Here is a 20,371-nt window from a genome sequence, read left to right on the forward strand (position 1 = left end):
CATGGCAATTGTTTACAGTGTCAAGGCCATTTCATATAATTAAAGGAAATGTCAAGAGATGAGATAACACCAACAGTTCAGAAGGTACAGCTAATCGTAACCTTGTAAAAAGCTGTTTCTCCCAGAGTTGCTCCCCCTCTTGCAGATGTGACCCTTCACACGTTCCCAGAATCCTCATTTCACATAATTTCACCTCATTCCCTTGGCTCCTGCATTTGTAGAGCACCAGCAGTGACCTTGTTTAGAGCAAGTAGCACCATACCAAAACAGCGGCTAAAAACCCTTTCTGAGACTATCAAATAATGCTCCCGTCTACTCACACTTGGCATGGTTGCATGGGGGGCTGCAGACACTCTGAGCACTGCTGCAGGCACCGCTGGCGAGAGGAAACGTGGTTAAATTGAAACAGGACTGTTTCTGCCAGTAAAAGGTTTGACCCTAGCCCAGCACGACCACTGCAGTCCATCAGGACTGGCTTTGAAGCAGCCAGCTCAAATGCCAACAGCCGCCTGCTTGTAACAGCCGTGAGCTCTGCAAGGGCGAGCTACTCAAATATTTACTCACCTTCTCAGACAAATTTTGCAGCGTAAGAGTTATAGCACACTACTATTTCAAGTACGTAAGCTAACAAGCTTACAGCCAACCCAGGAAGGCTTATGTGAGCTGTAGTCAAACCTTCACTTGCAAGGCAGATAACCCCCAAGTCAGTGGGCTAGACAGAGCAGCGTGATTCACCTTGCTCCTGCCCGTGGCAGCCTTTGTAAGCCTCACACCTATGTTAAATACCTTGAGATAGGGGCTTGGATCAAAGAATCACGTGGCAGAGATGAGGCAGCTGCAGAACTCCGTGGTACATCCCATGGCTTCATGAGGTTACAACGTACTTCCCAGTGCTCTAAGAGGTCAACGCTGCTGATTAGGGAGAAAGATCTTACAGGCAATATCAGTCCAAATTCCCCACCATGGCATCCACCAAAGAGTTCCCACCTCAAGATCCACAGCATGCAAGACTGAGCAGCATCAAAACTCCAGGTCAGGGGTTTTCAGCTTGCAGGAAGAATGAGCAAGAACTATCTTTAAGGAGTCCAAAGAGAAGCCACTGAGAAAACCAGGTACATTTGGATTAACTAACTTCACAGCGGTCTGTGCCTCCTCTCAGACAGTGTTCAAAGGTGCACAAATGAAAAGTTGAAAACCATGGCTCCAGTAAGTACGTTCTTCAAGCAGTAGTTATAGCACAGATACATTAGAGCAAGCATTTGAACTGGTGCACAAAATTTAGGGTGTGTAAACATAAACGTTAAACCATTTCTCTATGCACTTTAGGTTTGAAATAGGGAGTTTGTTCTTGTGCTGGATTCCCATCTAAAAAAGCTTGTGAAAGGCGCTAGCTCCCTTGCGGTAAAGAATGCCATCTCAGGGCTTCCCCCAAAGTCCCTGAAACTACAGGCTACGACAACGCCATCTAAATCCATTACCTTATTAACAGCAGGGCTAGCTGGCCCCTGGGCACTTAAACTGAAACCCCAGCTGGTCCAAAATCCTAGGTGGCCCCTTGGCCACACCAGCCCACATCTTCTCACTGCCTTCTTTGAGGCAGCCCAGACACGAGTCACTAGCAATGCCGAAGCCCATTTCTGCTGTAAGGGAGCTCTTCAGAGCTTCCAAAGCAATTCTCACCTTCGTCAAGGGAGTAGAAAAAAAAAATAAAACCTCACCAAAAAATCTGCAGTTCTTAACAAGATTCAGATCAGCCTTAAAAAAGTATCGAAGCTTGGAAACTAAAAGCTGACTGACCTTTTAATGGAACTTTCCCATATTGATGGAAATTTCTGGTTTGGCACAAGAACATCTGCTCATTTAATGGGTGTTGTAGAAATCACTTCTATACTCTTGTGATGCTGAAAGAAAGAGGCCCGTTTTATTGCTAATTGAGCCTCTGGCTACAGAGTAGAGAAAAAAATTTTTTCCCTGACGTTGAAACTCAAATTCCAGTTCTCACCAGGGTATAGGTCTTCACCTCTTGCACGATACACGGTAGTCTGATTTCTGTCCATAACTGCAGAACCATAAGTCGCTATGTTGTGCCCTGCTGCAACCAAGGACATAACTGGACCTGGCAGTGACAACATCGTTGTCCCAGCTCATGACAAACCCTGCGCAAAAGTCAGGCCACTAAAACTTGGAGGTCTGTGGGCCCAACAGGAAAGCAATCCCATCTATAATGAGTATCGGCAAGTGACTGAACATGCATTAGGGCTTTTCTCTCTCCTCCCTACATGATCATTTTGGTTCTTCTGTTTTCCTGACATCAGTTACCTTGCAATTTATCAGACTGCTTAAAAACGAACTCAAGATAATCCTTTTAAAAACCCCACCAGTTACTTTTGTTTAGAACAATTGCTACAGGCTATCACGGATGCAAAATTAGGCTTTCAAACCAGAACTGATTATACTTTGCAAATATTGATGGCCTGGGAACAGTCTCCAGCACAGGAACTCACTCAACTGCAGATTCTTGATGCCAGGAAGGCATGACGAAGGGAAGTCTCCTTTTATATTTGTCCTTGTTCTTCAGTTCTTTTCCTAAACATTTATTTAGGGATGGGCTCAGGGGATCTTTGCTGTGGAGGAGTGAATGGCTTCATAAGGCAACAGGGTGCTCACTATCAAACTCATTTTTTCAAAAAAAAAAAAAATCCAGCACCCCTGGAAAACAGTGCCCCAGACACCACCTCCCAAAATTAACTCTAGGAAGACTGATCAATACTTTATCCTGAACAGAAAAATAAGAAAAAGCCCTGGACAGAGAGGGAGTGTCGAGGGTGCCAGACTGACTAGTATAATCCCATTATAGAGCTATCCAGAGCAAGCAGTTTGCTCAATATTTGAGAGATAACAGGATTAACTTCATGTTCAACATCATTTCAGCCTAATAATTGCAGAATCACTCCTCAGGCCCTAGTGTCATTGATTCAATAGGGGATTCCCATCAACCCCCCCACCAGCACCAGCTTTGAAAGCCTGTTCATTAGCGTCAGCATCTTAAGTTAATTACTTTGAGAGATTTTCCTTTCCTCCCCAAAGTAAAATGTAACTTAACCCCTGCAATGCACAATGCTTGAGCAGAACAAACTTCTACCTTCCCTCCAGGAAGCGATGATGTTTACTTTCCTGAAGGGACGATGTTTACTTTCCTAATCACCACTAACGTCTCCAAGATTCAATGTTAAGATCAAAGGGCTGAGGGGTGGAGGAGGCAGCTTTTTCAACATTTCGGTTGAATTTCAACGAAAATCATCGCACAGGCTGGTTATAGTTCTCTCAATGATCAAGGGTCACCCTCAGATGTCTGTCTCGCTCTGCCTTCCTGAGACGGGGAGAGGGCGTTGATCTACCTTTGAGAACAGAGCTACCAACAGATCCATCCAGCAAGGATCACCAGCACCGAGTCTTCAGGAGTTATTTTCCTTGCCAAGCCATGACTCACTGTTCACCTAGCCTTGGAAACCGAGTCCCTTACTGCAGCCGTGCTGGGGAAGTAAAGGGAAAACATACAAAGCAAACAGTACACAGAGCCGTTTCCTAGCCCGCGGGAGAGAGCGGGGGAGAACCACAGGAACCGCGTCGTGTTTTTCTACGGGATTCTTATATGGAACACGGAAAGTTATTAAATTCCACTTTTTCAAGCACAGGAGGAGGCTTTTGTTTGGACACGCTACACCAATTAGGCCACCCTCATTATTTTGCCCCTAACCTGATGCAATTGCAGCATGCCGCCGAGTCACCCCCCCACTTCACAGCATCCTGCTGGCTCACCGCCTGTGAAAGTCGACATCCACGGCCACCGCCTGGCTCCACCTTCACGCTTTGTTTCTTCTCCCCCCCCCCCCCAAAAAAAAGAGGGGGAACCCCAGGGCCCTGCTCTTGCAGGGGGGCTGCCCTACAGAAACGCAGCTTTTACAGGAAAGCCCTGTCCCGGCAAAGGTTGCGGGCAGGCGATTCTCCATCTCTCGGGGCGGGGGGGGGGGGGAAGCCATGGCAGGTAGCAGCCCGGTGCGGGAGAGGGGGCCCCGCCGAGCCCCGGCCCCGGCCCCGCTCCCGCCGCCGCGCGCCCCCTGGCGGCCGCAGCGCAGTGCCGCGGCCGGCGCCCCCTCCGCGCCGGGGTTTTTTTTTTTGGGGGGGGGGGGGGGGGGGGTGGGGTGGATATTTACGGGGCTCCGGGCCGGTGTCGGGGATACACGGCCCGCCACAAAACCGCGTCCCGCCCCAGCAGCCGGCCATCGCAGGAGGAAAGCGATGGGGGCGTTTTGCAGCGCTGGACCGGGGGGGTCCCTCGTGAGGGATGAAACTCAGTCCCATCCATGGCCACAACAGGCAGGGAGAGGAATTTGCCCGCCTTGCAGCGAGCATCCGTGTTCATCCCGTGAGAGAAGTCTCACAAGCGAGGTGCTGTCTCAGACACAGATCTCTGCATCGATTCTGGCCGACTTTAGCACAATTTGTTCCTATTTCCATCTCTAGATTTCTCCAGCGACCGCTCTGCGACCTCCCAGGTTAGCAGCAGTACACCTGAGATGAAAGCAGGTTTCCAGGCTGAAATGGAAGATACTGACAAAAGGACTGAGACACTGCAAGGAAATCGTACAGCTGAGTTACACCAATATACAAAGCTTTACCTTACACAGCCTTAAGATGAGCTCTAACAGGCACCAGGATCCATCACAGATCCTGAGTCTGCAAAGCTCAGCCCAGAAACAGAACAGCTTGAGTACCAACAGGCTAAACAGGTCTGTAAGTGGAATTCAGTAACTCCTGTAAATGTTATTTTTTATGTACAAGGGAATACAAGTTTATCATAACCCAGCTGGTAAGGCTTTCAGAAATCTTAAAATCTATGCTTCACAAAGCAAGACAAAACCAGGCTGGGTTGAAGAACCATATTCTTCCTAACCAAGTCATGGTTATCACTTGTCTCATCACAGCTGGATTGGTCTCACACATAAAAAAGCCACACCAGACCTCTGGTTTCTTGTTGCACTCAAGTGTTTTAGGAGACAAAAGACACCTTCAGAAATCAGAGCCAGGCTCCTTTTCAAGACAAATGAGAAAGAAACAGATAAAGCGGTGACGTCAGCAGTGACAACATGCAACTGTTAACAACCGGACTGCAGATCAGCACCAGCCCTGCAGCCCAGCGGGGCCTGAGAGGCAGCTTTGTTCAGCCAATGGCTCAGCTAACACTATTTACAACTCACAAGGGCAGCAACATTAATGAGAACGTTCAGTATTTTGTTTTTAAAAAGCCAGGTTTGCCATTCAGCCTGGACACATTGCTGCTGTGAACTAAGAAAACCAGTAATAACAAAAATCACTTCATTTATACTAAACCCACTTACATCTGGTTCCAGGCAGGCTCCTCTTCTACCCCTAACCCCAATAAAATCAGCTACTAAAATCCTTTGACAGAATTTACAGGCAGCAACGTTCCAGAGAGCAAGGTGAATTTAAGGTCCAAGGAGTCAAAAATGAAAACGAGAAGCTCTCGAAATCTGACCCTTCTGCTCCGTGCCCTACTTACCGAACCACAGTAACTCCATACTCGCTATTTTACAGTGAGTTGGCCTGAATTATCCGGAGGATTGATTCCATGTCCTACAAGGTCTTATCTCAATACAAGGAATAAGACTGTTCCATTCAATCATGAAGCACTTCAGCAGATACAACATTTCTCACTCAACATCAGCTTTTGCTACTATCTTGCTCCAGCCAGCCTGGAAGCGAAAGCATCTCATTCCCAGCACATCCACAGCTTACCCACTAAACCACAAAACCAGCAAAATTAACCTCCGCTTTCCTCCAGGCAGAGCTATCTGTAGAAACTGCACGGTCATTTACTACAACAGCTTTAAAAGTCACTTGAAATGGGGTGCCACAGAATTACAAGGTCTCTGGCAGGTCAACAAATAATCTCTGTAAAACACTTGGCTTGTAGAGCAGGAGGGAAAGGCAGCAAGAGTTCAGACACCTACTCAAATCATAAGGGGCTTGTTCGGGGCGGAATTATTAGGTATTTATTTTCTATAAATGCCACACCAACTAGTACATGGATACCTGATCTGAATCACTTGCAAATACAGCAGGCAGAACAGCAGCATCAGCATCCCATTAACTGCCCCAAGCACCCTGACAGCACTCCGCATGTTAATTACACTAAGAACTAGAACATCCATCACAAATTTAAGAACAAAAGGTTGTCAGGATAATGTCTCAAAACATTTTGCTAACTTGTCAAGTGCACTCGACTTATTTACAATAATGCTTTCACATAGGTAAGCAAGTGTTCTGTATTGCACCTTGTTTAAAAGTCAAATGGTCTCCGCTGAGATCAGTTCAACCCTCTGGTAAATCTGACTAAGGAACAGTAGGATTTTGCCTTTCTGCGTGCTTGCAAATTAGCATACATCAACTGTAATTAAATGTTTCATCTCAGGCACTTTGACCACTTTGGCTCTCTTCTATTGTATTGCACAAAGCAGTTATGTTGCTATATACATAATATACAGGATCTCATACGGGAATTGCAGCTTCTGTGTCTTCCTGGAAGAAACACTTGTTCTTTTGTTCTGGAACAGACATCATAAAGAGATTTCCACTGGCTAGTTAGCATTAACTGTTCTTCTCTGGCAGACTTCAGAGCTGTGTGACAGCGAAGCACTCTTAACACTGCAATGCTCTATGTTTGACTCCGCAGATCAAAACCAGAAAACAACGAACGCCATCTCCAGCAGCCTAGTTTAAACTAAGAACCACATCGTCAAAACACTTCAGTTCAACATAAAAGTGCACATTTGACAAGTTTTCCCTAAATGCTGCTGAATGGTTAGTTAAATGCCTGTCCTGGCAGCAGCCTCAAAGCAGCTGATTTCCAGTTGAAAGTTAGTCATCAAAAGGGGATTCCCACCCAGCCAGTCCCGAGCGCTGGCAGCAAGCTGAAGAACCCCTGAATCAGAGATTGGCCTTTCATCCAAGTTCTTCAGCAAATGCCAAGAACAAAACAAAGTGCCCTCCACCTCACCCTCTCCCTTCCTGCCCCTACTTGGACCCTTCCCTTCTTGAAGTGCATTACCCAAAGTACCAGAATGACTGGCCTAGCAATCTAAAGCCTTGTTAGGTTTCTGAGGAACAGAAAACAGAGCGCAGCACATATTTCCTCCTCAACCCTGACACCCTGTGGCAGTCACCATCAGATCAGAGGGAGGTGCAGGTGGAGACCTTCTTCCCACGCAGGCAGCTCCATCTGGCAGCTGTGGTCCTTGCAAAGTCCTTGTCTCTGCCACCAGTCTCCAAGCCACTCCAGAGGCACAAGATGGGAACTCATATTTGTGATCTCTCTCCTTAGGTTCAAACTAACCACCTACGAGCAAAACATTTTACATCCTAGCAGCCATTCTCTCAGCTTTCACCGCTGCTAAACACAAAAGGCTTTGTAAACAAAGGAATAGCGAGAAGAAAGTCACTTGGCAGACACCTTTGAAGCAGAAAACTGGTTTTCCTGAGCAGGTTTTGTTTTCTCCTAACAGACTTTGCACATCCGTAGTCTTCTGCTCTCTTCTACTTGCACATGGTGCCTACCCGGAGGAGATGCCGAGCTTGGTGAGCCTTGGTAAAGAGCAGCAGCAAGGAGTCCTGGCAGAGTGCAAGAGGGATCCCACACAAGTTCCACGCGTCAGGCAGCAGCCATATGAAAACCAAGTGTTATTTTCAGATCCCAAGGCAGCAGGCTGATGGAAGCCAGCAATTAAAGCGTCTTTGGGACAGGTCATGGTCATTGCACCTTTACCATTGCGTCCACCTCCCTTCTGAGCATTAGCCTTTTAAAAGGCAGCAATGCCAGAACCTGCTCGGACAATCTAGCCCTGGAACAGCTTTATACGTCTTTTTGATCTCTAACTTCCTTTCAGACAGCAAGGCTGCTAGGAAGTTGGCAGCAATGGATGTATACTAAAAGGTATTGCTTCTACAGACATGCTTTGAACCAGAATTGATCTAAAAATCCTGTTCCCTATGCACATGCAATGATCATGCCCTCATTTCCATAATGGTTTTGAACCTCTGAGCATCTGAAGGTATTGCTCTCATTTTTAGGGATAAAAATTGGAATTGGGTAGCCACCATGCATCCTGCCAGGAACAAGTTGCAGAGCTGGTGGCATAAGAAGCAAGTACTCACATTTCTAGCCGTTTCCTCTAATCAGACTATATTTGGAGTCTAAGTCTCCAAAAGCAGCAGATTCATGTCACACTGGTTTCCTTATGAGGCACGTAGCCCAGAAGTCAGCATAGATGCTCAAACAAATTACTTCTTTGTTTGCACAAAGGTTAAGGACTCAAAGAGTATTTCCTATTTTTAGAAGGAGAAGAATTCGAAAAAAGTAGCACAGCAGGAGATAAAGGGGATGAAAGTCAGCCTTGAATAAAGAAATAACTGCAGAAGATTCTTAGAGCATCCATAAACTTAGTATTTCAAGTGCTATTCTAAAAAAGGAGCTTTGGGTAAGACCCTGTGTGTGCAAAGGCTACTTCACTAGTTTCCCAAAATACTTCACAGTTGTCCCACAGAGATTTAGACCTTTTAGGGAAGCTACTAAAAGGTTCATATCCCAATACCTGCAGAGGAAGCATGTAGCCACAAGCAGAAACTGTAAACAGAGCACTGAAGTACAGGAGGTCAAAGGACCCAAGAGCAAACACTTCTCGAAGAAAGGCATTGCCATGCTCCCTCCACAGCTATTCATAAATGATTAGCTCAAACATTACTGGGCAAGTGAACTGCAGGCCTGCTTCCACATTAGGTCAATCCAACACCACAGCAGAGCTTTCAAGGAACCATAGGCACAAGGTGAGACTTGCCCTGCCAAGCACAAAGCTCCCGCTTCTTCAATATTTTGCTTTTTAAGATCTCACAGACTTACAGGCAGATGAAATGCTAGATAAGAAGACAATCCGAGCTCATATCATGCTAAGATAAGTGAGTGGTCTTTGGGAGGGGGTCTGGGTAGCAACAGCGTAGGCAGTAGATGGAACAGCGGAAATAGGCTCTGAAAATAGAGTGTGATCCTTCACCCGCACCACAGGAAGGATCTGAAGAGGGGAAAGGTATTCCAGTGACATTTCCCTTCAACAGATCACTTGTGTAGGTGGGACCTTGGAAAGCAGGGAAACTCGGCCCGGCAACGCGTGTATATTTAGATTTCATTTATTCCTCTCACTAACCTCCATTCTCCCACCTGCCTCACAGCTCCGCTGACGCCTCGGGGGCAGCACTTGCCCTCCAGCAGAGACTACGCAGGGCTATGCCCCGGCCTCACACCGAGGCACAATCCATCGCCGCCACCTCTCAGCTCCTACACAGAACCTGGCAGGTTCCCACCACTTCAAATCTTCCGCCTCCAGTAGGTTTCAGAGCATGAGTCGGTAACTGAGGGCTCAGGCTGACAAGCTACACAAGTTACCACAACTTGAACAGTTTATGCATTCGTTAAGCCAATGCCAGTCCCGCAGGCACAGCCTATAGCAAAGTAATTTGGTTTTGCTTAAGTCCAGCATTAGAGTGAAAAACTAAGCCATCTGATGCTGCCCCAGCTACAACATATGCATGTCCAAATTACTGCAGATAGCTGACACGTGGCAACTTAAACTATAGTCACTTGCTCAGGGCCACATCCTGAGGCTTGCAAGAAGTTTCTGTATATTCTTCTCTATACTTGAAAAACAACCCAGGGCAGAGAGCAAATTTTAAGTTGCATACCTGTTCTAAAATAACCGTGTCTAGAAAAGCTCCGCAACTTCCCTGCAGCTGCCTGGAGACCATGCTTCCACTAGTCTTCAGGGAGGAACATGAATTAAAATCTGAAGACAACAGCAAATTTCATTTTTAATTAGCCAGGGCAGCCAGCCAAGGAGGGCTCCCCCACCCACTCATGGCTAGTGAAGCCTGACAGCTAAAAAGGATTTATGCTTCACTGTGCAGTCCCAGTGGCCATTCGAAGCACACCAACTCTGAACACACGCCAATGCAGTTAAACCAAAAGCCAGCCATGCAGCATTGTGAATGCAGTTAATATACAACCAGTTAAGGACAGCAATACATCAAAAAGCACCAGGCTTTGAGGGAACAAAGGGCATCGATTTCAGCTCAGCTCCTGCACGCAGCTCCGCCTTACCTCATCTCCAGTCTCAGTGCCAGGAACAACCCAGGAGTCCTGAGCTTAGCAGCACTTGGAGAATGAGCGTCCTTAAAAGCAAAGTAATTTTAAGGAAATAATAATAAAAGACCCATCTGCTTATTCTGCCTTTAATATGGGGCTCTTAGCTCCCAGCGCTAAGGAGGCAACACGTAAAGCTTCACAACCAGCTGTGTGGGGTGTCTGTGCATGCAAAGATCCAGTACTCCATCCTAAACTTGCACAGCTGAATTTGTTCAGAGGGAAAGGGGAGGTAATTTTACTTAAGCTGGCCTTATGTTCTGTTTGCATTTTGCCTTCCACATCCCAGGCCACCAGCACTGCTCAAATCAGGAGTCAAAGCTCTCAGTAACCTCAAGAGGCTCTGACCCCATGTCTCACTGATCTTCCCAAAAAAATGGAGTTCAACTGCACGTAAGAAGGGACAAAAAGCTTTGTGATATCAACACAGCTGGCTGCTGGCAGTCCCAGCAGAGGCCGAGTCCTGGTGAACAAGCAGAGCTCACAGTGTTGCTCAAAGCCATCCCATTAATGCAGGCTGGAGAGATGGAAAAATCCGCCCTGCTGCTGTCTGTGCTTTGTCCTGGGGTCGAGCGGGGAGCTGTCATCTCCACAGCCACGGCTTCAACATCAGCTACCAGCACCACACTCGCTTTACCCATCCTCCCCCTTCGAAAGTCATCATTTGGGATTAGTTTGCCACGAGCAAATCATAAGGGAAAGCAATCACCACAAATTAAATGTGCACCTTACAGGCTAACAATTAGAGGGCACAGCAGCAATTCTTGCCACCAGGATTATAAGCGTGACATGTTTTTATGCATGTAGTCTTGGCTCGTAGCTGTTCCAACCAGGCCACCGGGCTCCAACAGACCAGCTTTGTATGAAGTCAAAAACTGGCCTTCAGCAGACAGGCCCGGTACATCTGCCACGCCAAGCACACCGCACTGCTGACAAGTACGTCCATTCTCAAGTTTTAAGGATGGCATCACCTAGCTGCATAGGAATAATCTAGAAATATTTATGGTCACAGAGTTGCACTTCACTACGAGTTAGAAGTCACCAACTGCAACATCATGGTCCACAAGATGCGAGGTCAATATGCTTAACGGAGACTGCCTTTCCACAGTGCAGGCAAGAGCTTTCATGCAAATTTCATTTTCAATGGGAGGGAAAAAATGGCCATTTAGCTCACATCTTCCATAGCCATTTTAGGCAAACAGATGGAAAAGCTATTCAAGGCAATCTCCAAGCCAAAAAATCTATGAGTTTTAGTTGCAACCATATCCTTGCATCAGTTAAACCTAACAGTGATGAGTTTGCTTGCCACAGGGCAAGTAGCACACAGTGCCTAAAGCAAGAGCTTTAAAGCCAAATTTTGTTTGATAAAAAAATCCTGTATCTTCTGCAAGACAGAGCAGCCTAAAGAAATAAATACAGAAAGAGAAGTCAGGAGCTACCATGAGCTGATCCTTCTTTATGGCTTGCCATGTGCCTTGTTCAAATCGCATACCAGCTCAATGCTTCTAGCCTCTTACCTATTAAGAAAGGGGATGTTATTTGTTTTCAAGAGCTTGGGATAGCCAATAGACTTGTATTCCAGGTTTCACACATGGGAGATTTCAAAAAAGATCTTCCAGACGTACAACAGCTTTAATCAGATCTAGTCCACACCATTTGTGCAGTACAGTTGCAACTGATGCATCTGCCAAACTAGCTTATTTTCTAATCACCTTCTACATTTGAATTGAAGACACAAAGTTGAAAGTAGTAAGGTTCTTTATGATGCTTAACCAAGGAGGAAAGAACAGGTCCACAACCTGTGGTAAGGTATCCAAGTGTGTACTCACCAGTGTTCTCTTCCATTCCTCTTGCACGCTAGCTTTCTGAGCAATTCCTACAAGGACAGGAAACAAAATTGACACACAAATTAAAATTCCAAGTGTGACCAAAGCTCAGGTTTAGTTTCATTCCTCTATCAGCTCTGCTCAGTCTACACATAACCAGCATGGAGGGAACCTAGAGCAGAAATCCTGCCCCAGCAAACTAGGAACGAGAGAATGTGGCATCTTCACCCCTCTTTGAAGATATCAGTAGCCTCTAATCACACACATGCTGTGTTGGAAAGAAAAGAGAAACAAAATTAAGGTGTAATAATTACAAAGCATCAAATGTTTGTTCCCAGGGAAAATGTTCCACATCTGCCTCTTCAAGAAGAGATGTGTCTGCTGTACAAAGGGAACAGCTATTGCTTATCTAGCAAAGGCAGAATAGCACATCCACAGGAAGTATTTTCAATGTCACACAACATCAAGACAGTGCTGAACGTACTGGGGGGAAAAAAAGAGAAAAAGGAGGAACTAGGATTTTAGTAGCAAACCCAGCTTTTCTCTGGCAAAAATTCTGAAATGAGGTGCAAGAGGAACTAAGTTTGGGGAAATCAGGAGACATCTCAATTCTGATATATTACGTAGCACAGTAAAAACATGCTCAGCATTTTAGAAAAAGGGAGCTTCTGTCCTGAAGAGCTTGCAGTTCAAACCAAGACAACCACAATAGGAAGTGTCAACAGGCACAGCATGGGGTGATTGGGAAAGAGCTACAAAACAAGCTTGTTTCCAGTGCTGAGAAGTCAAAGCTAGCTTTTATGCATAGCTCATTTCAGCCTAACCCTTCACCACTAAGTCTAGGACAGCTCATCACCTTAGCTCCCAGGAGCAAAGTGCAGTTTGTTGGCAGTAATGCAACATCAGATCAGATGGATCATCTCCACCTGATAATTTGCTGACTTTACAGCACACGCTCAGCTTGCACGACAGCATCAGAGCATCACAAGGCTGTGGTGTCAGAGGAGATAACCCTACCACACCATCACTGGAAGTGCGTCTGAACAAGCTATCGCCAGCAGGGCTTTTAAGCTTTGCTGAACTGTGTGGGCAAAACACTTCTTTTGATCAGAAAATCATGCTCCAGGCTACTTCTCTGTTGCAGCTAGAATACCATTGCAGCAATGTTCTTAGATGGGGAGAACACCTCGACAAAGCCATTAAACTCTCAAAACATTGTTGGCAATCACAGCATTTAAACAGCTTAGCAAAGAGAAGTGCTATCTGTGCAGACTTCTGGGCAGCAAGTCAGTCACCCAAGAATATTAGACGGTCTTCATTTCAGAGACAGATTACCACAAGGTTACTTGGGAAACACCCTCAGAATCCCTGCAGTTTAATCCATTAACACTGTTAAAATACAGCTTTCATGTGCATTTTGGATGCATGATTTGGTACATCCACATGATATGCCCTAAAGGCTGCATCAAGGACACCATTTGCAAAAACTAGAACGAATGCTCCCCACTGAAGCCCATAATGATTTTTTACAGGCATCGTTATCAAGTCAGCATCTTCACACAAACCCAAACCCCCAGTTAGTAGCAACTCTACTGTACAGGGCATTTGCAGGTAAGGTCTCCCTGCCTGCCCTTTCAGTAAGCCCTTCTGGGAACGGAAAGCAGAAGAGAAACAAAAGCAGACACCTCAGAACCTACTTGAACCTCAGCATAGATGACAGAAACCCTCCTACTCCCCCAGAGCCACCAGGGAGTTCAGTTTAATTTGCCTTTCAAGGGCATTCCTGCACAGGCTGCGCTGAGCTTTGCATATTGCAAGGGGCACATTTGTGCCTGGAATACTAATCCTGGCAGCCCGTCGCTGCTGGACACTCACTGTACGCACCAAGGACATCTGTCACTGCCTGACAGCACGGCTGGAAGCACCTCAGCCTGTACGGGGAGGGATCCTTCTGAGCAAAACACTAAATCCACAATCATCTGATTATTAATAGAACAAGCATAAAAGGCACGTCGAAGGAAAAAAAAAGTGATGCCAGGTTAGAGCAAGAGGGAGCCAAGTCAGGACTCCCACAGCATTGCCATGAGGCTGCCAAAGCAGGAGTGCACGTCTCTGCCTGCGCTAACAAACGGGCACTTTCTCACCGAAGCAATGGATTAAATAGCACAGATCCTGCTGCCAGCGGTAACTAGGGCTGGCTAATTGGGAAGCTGTATTCTGCAACAGACAGTTTGAGATAACCTGCCCCGCAGAACAGAAAATTCCTTTTATCCCCTACTGTCAGACATTTCCCAGATATGTAAGCCTGAAAAAACTTGGATTTTGCATTTCCTTTAGCATGACACATGCTACAGCTCCTCTGAATATTCATGTCCTCAGAGTGCTCACACATTCCCTGGGCCTGACAGCTGTGTGAAATTCCTCTGTTACCAGAGAGCTGCCTGTTACCAGCACAGCTCAGCTCCTTTCACCGCTCCGGGATACACCGCTTTGCAGCCCTGCTGCCTGCCCCTTGCTGCTGCTCAGCATCACAGTGAGCAGAAGCACAGCCTTTGTCTGGCTTGTTAGTTCAAACACTTCACTTTTTTTTTGTCAGCTCTTCGTACCAATCTAAGAATATATTCTTGTTCCATTGACCCGTCTCTGAACTCTCAGCAGCAAGGTGATGGCTTTTTTCCAGCTAAGCAGCTAATCCACACACAATAGAAAATGACTGCTCCGCAGCCATGCTGTAGTATTTTCTACACTGTTTTCTATCCTGTTTCTTCAATCTTCACATGCTCTCTGCTGAAGCAGGGAATTTCATCTGTCCCAACTCTGCCCGTGTGCTCAGCTCCGTTGCATCCTCCTGAGGGTGCGGTCCCACAGCAACACAAACCGACCGAAGTCCAGACTCCGGACCTCCTCCCATGCCTTCCCACCCTTTCCTTGCACCAGCACTGATCCAGCCGCCCAGGGAGTAGTCAAAGCTGACCCAGACGCAAACCAAGCACTTTTCAGAGGAGCACGTGGTGGGCTGGGAAGGAGAGGACCTTGACAGCCCCAGCTCCAAACACTAAGTCACCACACAGCTGCACACTAAGGTGCCGCTGTTTTTTCCAGCTTCGGGCAATCCACGTTCAGCTACGAGCTTTACTGATTACCAGCTTACCCACTTTCTCATGGTCTCATTTTCAGCAACCCTTACCCACTCCTCTTGAAGGTTAGGCTTTCAGCTTCCTCCACAGTGAAGCTCATTAGCTGTACCACTCTGTCCTCCCAGGCGTTTCTGATCTAGGACTCCTCATCTCCTCCAGTAACACTGAACAGCTTCCTTCAAAAGACTAAGGGATGTTTCCAAAATTCCAAGCCAATGTTGGTTGTTTTTCCCAACTAAACTAGAAAACTGACAACTCTTCCAAACAGAAGTGGCACATTACTTCTCTGCAGTGTCTGCTAACAGGCTTGCCTTAGGCGTGGAAGCCAGTTTCCATGCTGGCTCAGCTCTAAATCACCATTCCAGAGAGGGATGTGACAGCAGCTGGGCAGCTACTACAGGGCTCTTACTGTAATGAGAGACAAAACTGGAGGCTGTCTTGGGAAAAAAGCGTGTGGGGGAGAGAAAGGATGTTCTTACAACAGTCTTGAACTATATCCATCAGTTGGAGGGAGAGGGAAAGGGAAGTGTTAACAAACATCCAGTAGCCTGAGGAACAAGGCTCTGCATTAATACAGACCATTACCAAGTGCTCAAGTGACATACCCATGAAATGAAACCAAGCTCACTTGACAACCTCCTAGAAGGTATTTTATTTTGACCTAATATGGTGCTAGTAACAGTCAATTAAACAAATATAATACTAATTCATTATGCTAGTTCAGTCCTTTGCTTTGCACTGTTTTTAAGATGTTATGTACTACAGCAGCACCCAGAAGGCCAAATCTCGAGCAGGTCCCCGCTGGGCCAGATGACAGATGAGCCTAGTGAGGGACTGCTCCTGCCTGCAAGAGCTCACAATTATAACAAGAAAAAGTGGACAACAAGGATAAGGCTAGCTGGGAGGCTGAGGCCAGGCACCAAGCAGGCTGCTCTTCAGCACACAGCTTTATCCGGGGAGGTTCTGAGTTTTCACCCCTGGCTTGCCAACCTTTACTCGAATGGTTGAACCAAGCCATCAGAAGGACTCTTCTCAGTGCATCAAACCCAGCTGCAGATGTTTCTGAAAGGCTGGACTCACAGCCAAATCTTCCCAACTGCCCCACCAGATCTGGTTGTCCATCCCTTTTTATAAATGCAATTAAAAAAAAAATAAATCAAGATTTTATTCTCTCACCAATCAATTACTCATTCCAGGAAGACAGATGAGCGGATTTTTGCAAAGCTGAGATAACTCCACCTAATGCTATGGGTATGCTGTCCATGAAGCCCCGTGAAGTCCCAGGGGAAAAGCTAAAGTAACTCAATTTATCTGCCAGCCATAAGATTAAAAGCATGGTAAACAATATTAAAATTCTGTTCTACAAAGCAGAATAACTCAACAGCACAGAGAGTTCTCCCAAGGGGCAGCTTATAGCACGGGTACACAGACGAGAGTTTAAATATCACAAGGGAAATTCTTAAAAAAACCTAAACAGACCAACCATGCCAAATGCACTACTATAAATTACAAGACAAGGTGTGAAGGCAGAGTTAACCTCTTGTTGGACCAAGCAGTACAGAGGGGAAAAAGAGAGATGCACAAGCCCTTCTTCAGGTCAGTGGAAGCCAAAAAGCTTGTCTGTTTTTCTGACTTCATCTAATAACAAATCAGCTCCACCTAAAAATCTTGGTTTGCTCATGTCCTTCAGTTATCGTGGTTTGAACATCATTTGCTACAAATGGGTATGCTGGTTTCAAAATCCTCCAAGCAGCCTGTGCTGACCCAGTTTGTTCTGCGCTAATCACGCACAGAGCAATGGAGAGGTCAACTCCTGCGCATCCTGGAGGTAAATCAAAATATTCCCCCTCAATAAAACGACACAGATTAAACTAAGTTGTTCTCACAGCCTAATCTGGCAACACATCAATGAATGGGGTGCACCAATAATTAACAGCCCTGCAGTTTCTCTCTCTTCGCAAGGATCCCAACACTTCAGACTGGAACACAGCTTGCATTTCTTCACTTGTTGGAAAGCAATCGCTTCGAGCAGGAACACAGCAGCTGTTTAGCACAAGGAAAGGGTTTTGTGGAAGAAGTGGGAAAACAGTGGAAAAATCAGAAAATAGCATAACAACTATAAATGCAATTTAAATAGAATACTAGAATAACTAGGCTTGAGAAATCTAAATACAGTAGATATTACAGCAAATGAAATCAGCGGCTTTTCGTCACAGATTTAACATTTGGTAACTGGCTCCCCATGCAAACAGCAAATATTTTTCAGCAGCGTGGTAGCTGCCTGTGGGTGGCACAGTAATATAACATTACCAGAGAGGAACTGGAAAGGGAAGGGAGCTGCATCCTCTGTGGCTGCAAGATGTGGTAGGCGAGTCAGTTTTTTCATCACTTGTGCAAAGTAAACCTTAAAAATGCTCATCGATGCGCCGTGCAGAACATTGAAGTGGGACTCCAGACCCACCTTCACTCACAGCTCTGGTACTGACCAGCACATCGGATGCTGGACAAGGCCCTTGGTCCATCTGTGCCTCAGTTTCCCCCTCTTCAAGAGGGGATTAACTTCTTTTGTAAAGCAATTCAAAACCAAATTAAAACTTGCAATACTCTATTTCCTAGAAACTGCTACCTTATATAGGACTCCCACCATAGCACCTGGACACCTTACTCAGCTAACAAGCCAAAACCAGCACATTTTTTTCATATTTCTACTTGAAACAGATCATACAAAGTCTCAAAAAGCCACTACAGCCTCTCCCAGGTGTTTCAGTTCACCGAATGAGCCATATTTACCAAACCTTAAACAAAAAGCCAGCAGACTATAGGAAAACATGGCACAGAGATGAACACAGCATGACTTCTAAGCCAGCTCCCAGTGACAAATGCTATTTCTATTTAGCTATCAGTACGGCAAACACTTATAATTCGCCTCCAGACCTTTTGGCAGCTGATCAACCACTCTGGAGGTGTGGATACATGCAGGGGAAAAAACCTGCAGTACGAATATAGCAAACCAGCTTCCCTACTCACTGTCCTTGAAGCAGCTGAAGGGCTTGCCTCTACCAAAATTACCTTCCTGATAAAAGCAGAGGGTAAAATTAAAGCAGAATGGCTGATTCATGCAGAGGACAGATGCTCTTGTTCTTATTATCGTGGAAGCTGACACAGGAGTAGGAGCATCCAAAGGGAGGTAGCAAGGCATGGCTATTCCTTGATCAACCTCCCAAAAGATGGAAGCCCTAAGTCACCAAGAACAAGAGACTATTTACCCTCTGGATTCCTGACTGACAGCTAGACTGTAAAACTTTAGATTTACCTCTACTGTTGAGTAGATGTGGAAGTTTTTCCCTAGAAGGCTTGACAGATGTATTCATCACCTGCAGGTTACCACACGTCTGTGTGCAGCTGGTATTTAGTGCCCCATCCTCTCAAAATGCCATTTCATCAGCTGTCTGCCCAACATTTAGCAATGCAGGTTTCAGCTTGGAAAAGTTTCATAAAAGACAAGATTTTAGCTTGGCTCAGCAAGAAGGCTCAACACCTAACCCTTGAACCACAACACTCAAAACTCCCCACCACCACAGCTGCAAAGCAGTTCTACTGCAGAAATCTTTTCAATAGAGGAAGATGTACATGTAATTATAACACCGAATAAACAAAATAGCCCATTTGCAGAGATCAGAGGTGAGAACTAAAAGCAACCCAGGGCTGAAATTTTAAAAAAGCCAGAAGACCAAGCTTGATATAATTAAAACCAGGATATTAAAGATGTTCTAGACATCCACAAGACCAAAACACACTACTTAATCTCTCAACACATACGAATCCTCAAAATGTGAGTGTTAATAAATTCTTATACTGAAGAATGTAATTCACACATTTTGCTATTACCCAGAAAAGTCTGGGCACACCAACAGGAGAGAAGGAAAAGAGCTGATGTATTTGTAGAGTCGTTTCCACAGAGGATCCCAGTTATCCGAGTACCCAACTCATTTTTGCACAGTGGGACTTAAAATGAACCAGCTCCACCAGCACCTGCTTCAGCATACCGCAAGCAAAAAACAATGAATATTTGAAGTGCAAAGCTCATTTGCCCAAAATCTAAGCTGTACTTTCTATTTCTCCCTCTTTCCAAAAAGCATGAGATGACAAACTGAATTCTTGACTACGTAAGTCCCATATTAGAAATAATGTTATTGCTGCTCGAGCCACCATAGCACCAGAGTATCCCCAGCTAGCTACAAAAACACCAGCTGAGCCTCTGCAAGCCTAGACCACAGCCTAATCTCTGCACCAGAACAAGGTCTGTATAAATTAATTAGTGCAGTAATAGGAAGCACACAGGAGATCAGGAAATGCCTGGAGTCCAATTCACCTTTCAGAGAGGGTTATACTAGTCTAAAGGCAAAGCATTCAGGAGTGTGGGCCCTATTCCTCAGACCTGTGAATATTAAGAACAGAAAGTCTTGAGATGCCCTTTTTTCCCTAAAGGCTATAAACCAACACACAACATATTAAACATTGAGCATCTAAGATTCAAACCCAAAAGTCAGCCTGACTGCCTTAAACCACCCTAAATGTAGGCCACCAATAAAAGGATTCCTTTTCACCCAGATCTTTTCCAGCTTGTTGCATTGCCACAAAAACACTAACCCCAGCTTTTTTTAAGGGAGAAAACATGGTAGACGCAGGGCTGCAGAAGGTCTCCCTTCCAAAAGCAACTACAGGTCAGCTTGCAGCTCCCGTGAAATCCCAGCCCCAGCAGCACCACACTTGTTTCAACTCTGGAACGGGCATGTTTCCATCGTGTCTTTCTGCACAACCGATTTCAGTACAACCGGGCTTGTCAGAAATTAAAATTCCTTTGTGATCAGTACATACCTGCTCATACAACAGTTTGTTCTTGTACCACGCCTCGCAGGGAATTTCAATTTACTCGAAAAACCTCTAGCCAACTCTATCCGTACAGAACCATGGACACAATTAGAAACGAGAGGATTACTGACTCCAGGGTGAAGAAACTGCAGCAGCCCGAAAGCACGGGACAGCTTGTCTGAAGCTAAGATCCAACACTGCAAAGCAAAGCAAGCAGACTCATGATAGCAACTTCATGATAAAAATAAATGCACCTGACAACTTGCACT

At 45.7% G+C, this 20,371-nt stretch overlaps 1 protein-coding gene across 1 annotated transcript in view; it reads right to left on the bottom strand.

The window, feature by feature from the left end:
* The window catches only part of PHACTR4 (phosphatase and actin regulator 4), a 43,777-nt gene extending 31,632 nt beyond the window's left edge, over positions 1 to 12,145 (bottom strand). The window contains 1 exon segment of the mRNA XM_050909796.1: positions 12,097 to 12,145. Coding sequence (XP_050765753.1) covers positions 12,097 to 12,112 — 16 coding nt within the window. The 5' untranslated portion in view covers positions 12,113 to 12,145.
* Positions 12,146 to 20,371: the final 8,226 nt, after the last annotated feature.

The sequence above is a fragment of the Gymnogyps californianus genome, chromosome 22 (assembly GCF_018139145.2).
Source record: "Gymnogyps californianus isolate 813 chromosome 22, ASM1813914v2, whole genome shotgun sequence".
Taxonomy (NCBI): Eukaryota; Metazoa; Chordata; class Aves; order Accipitriformes; family Cathartidae; genus Gymnogyps; species Gymnogyps californianus.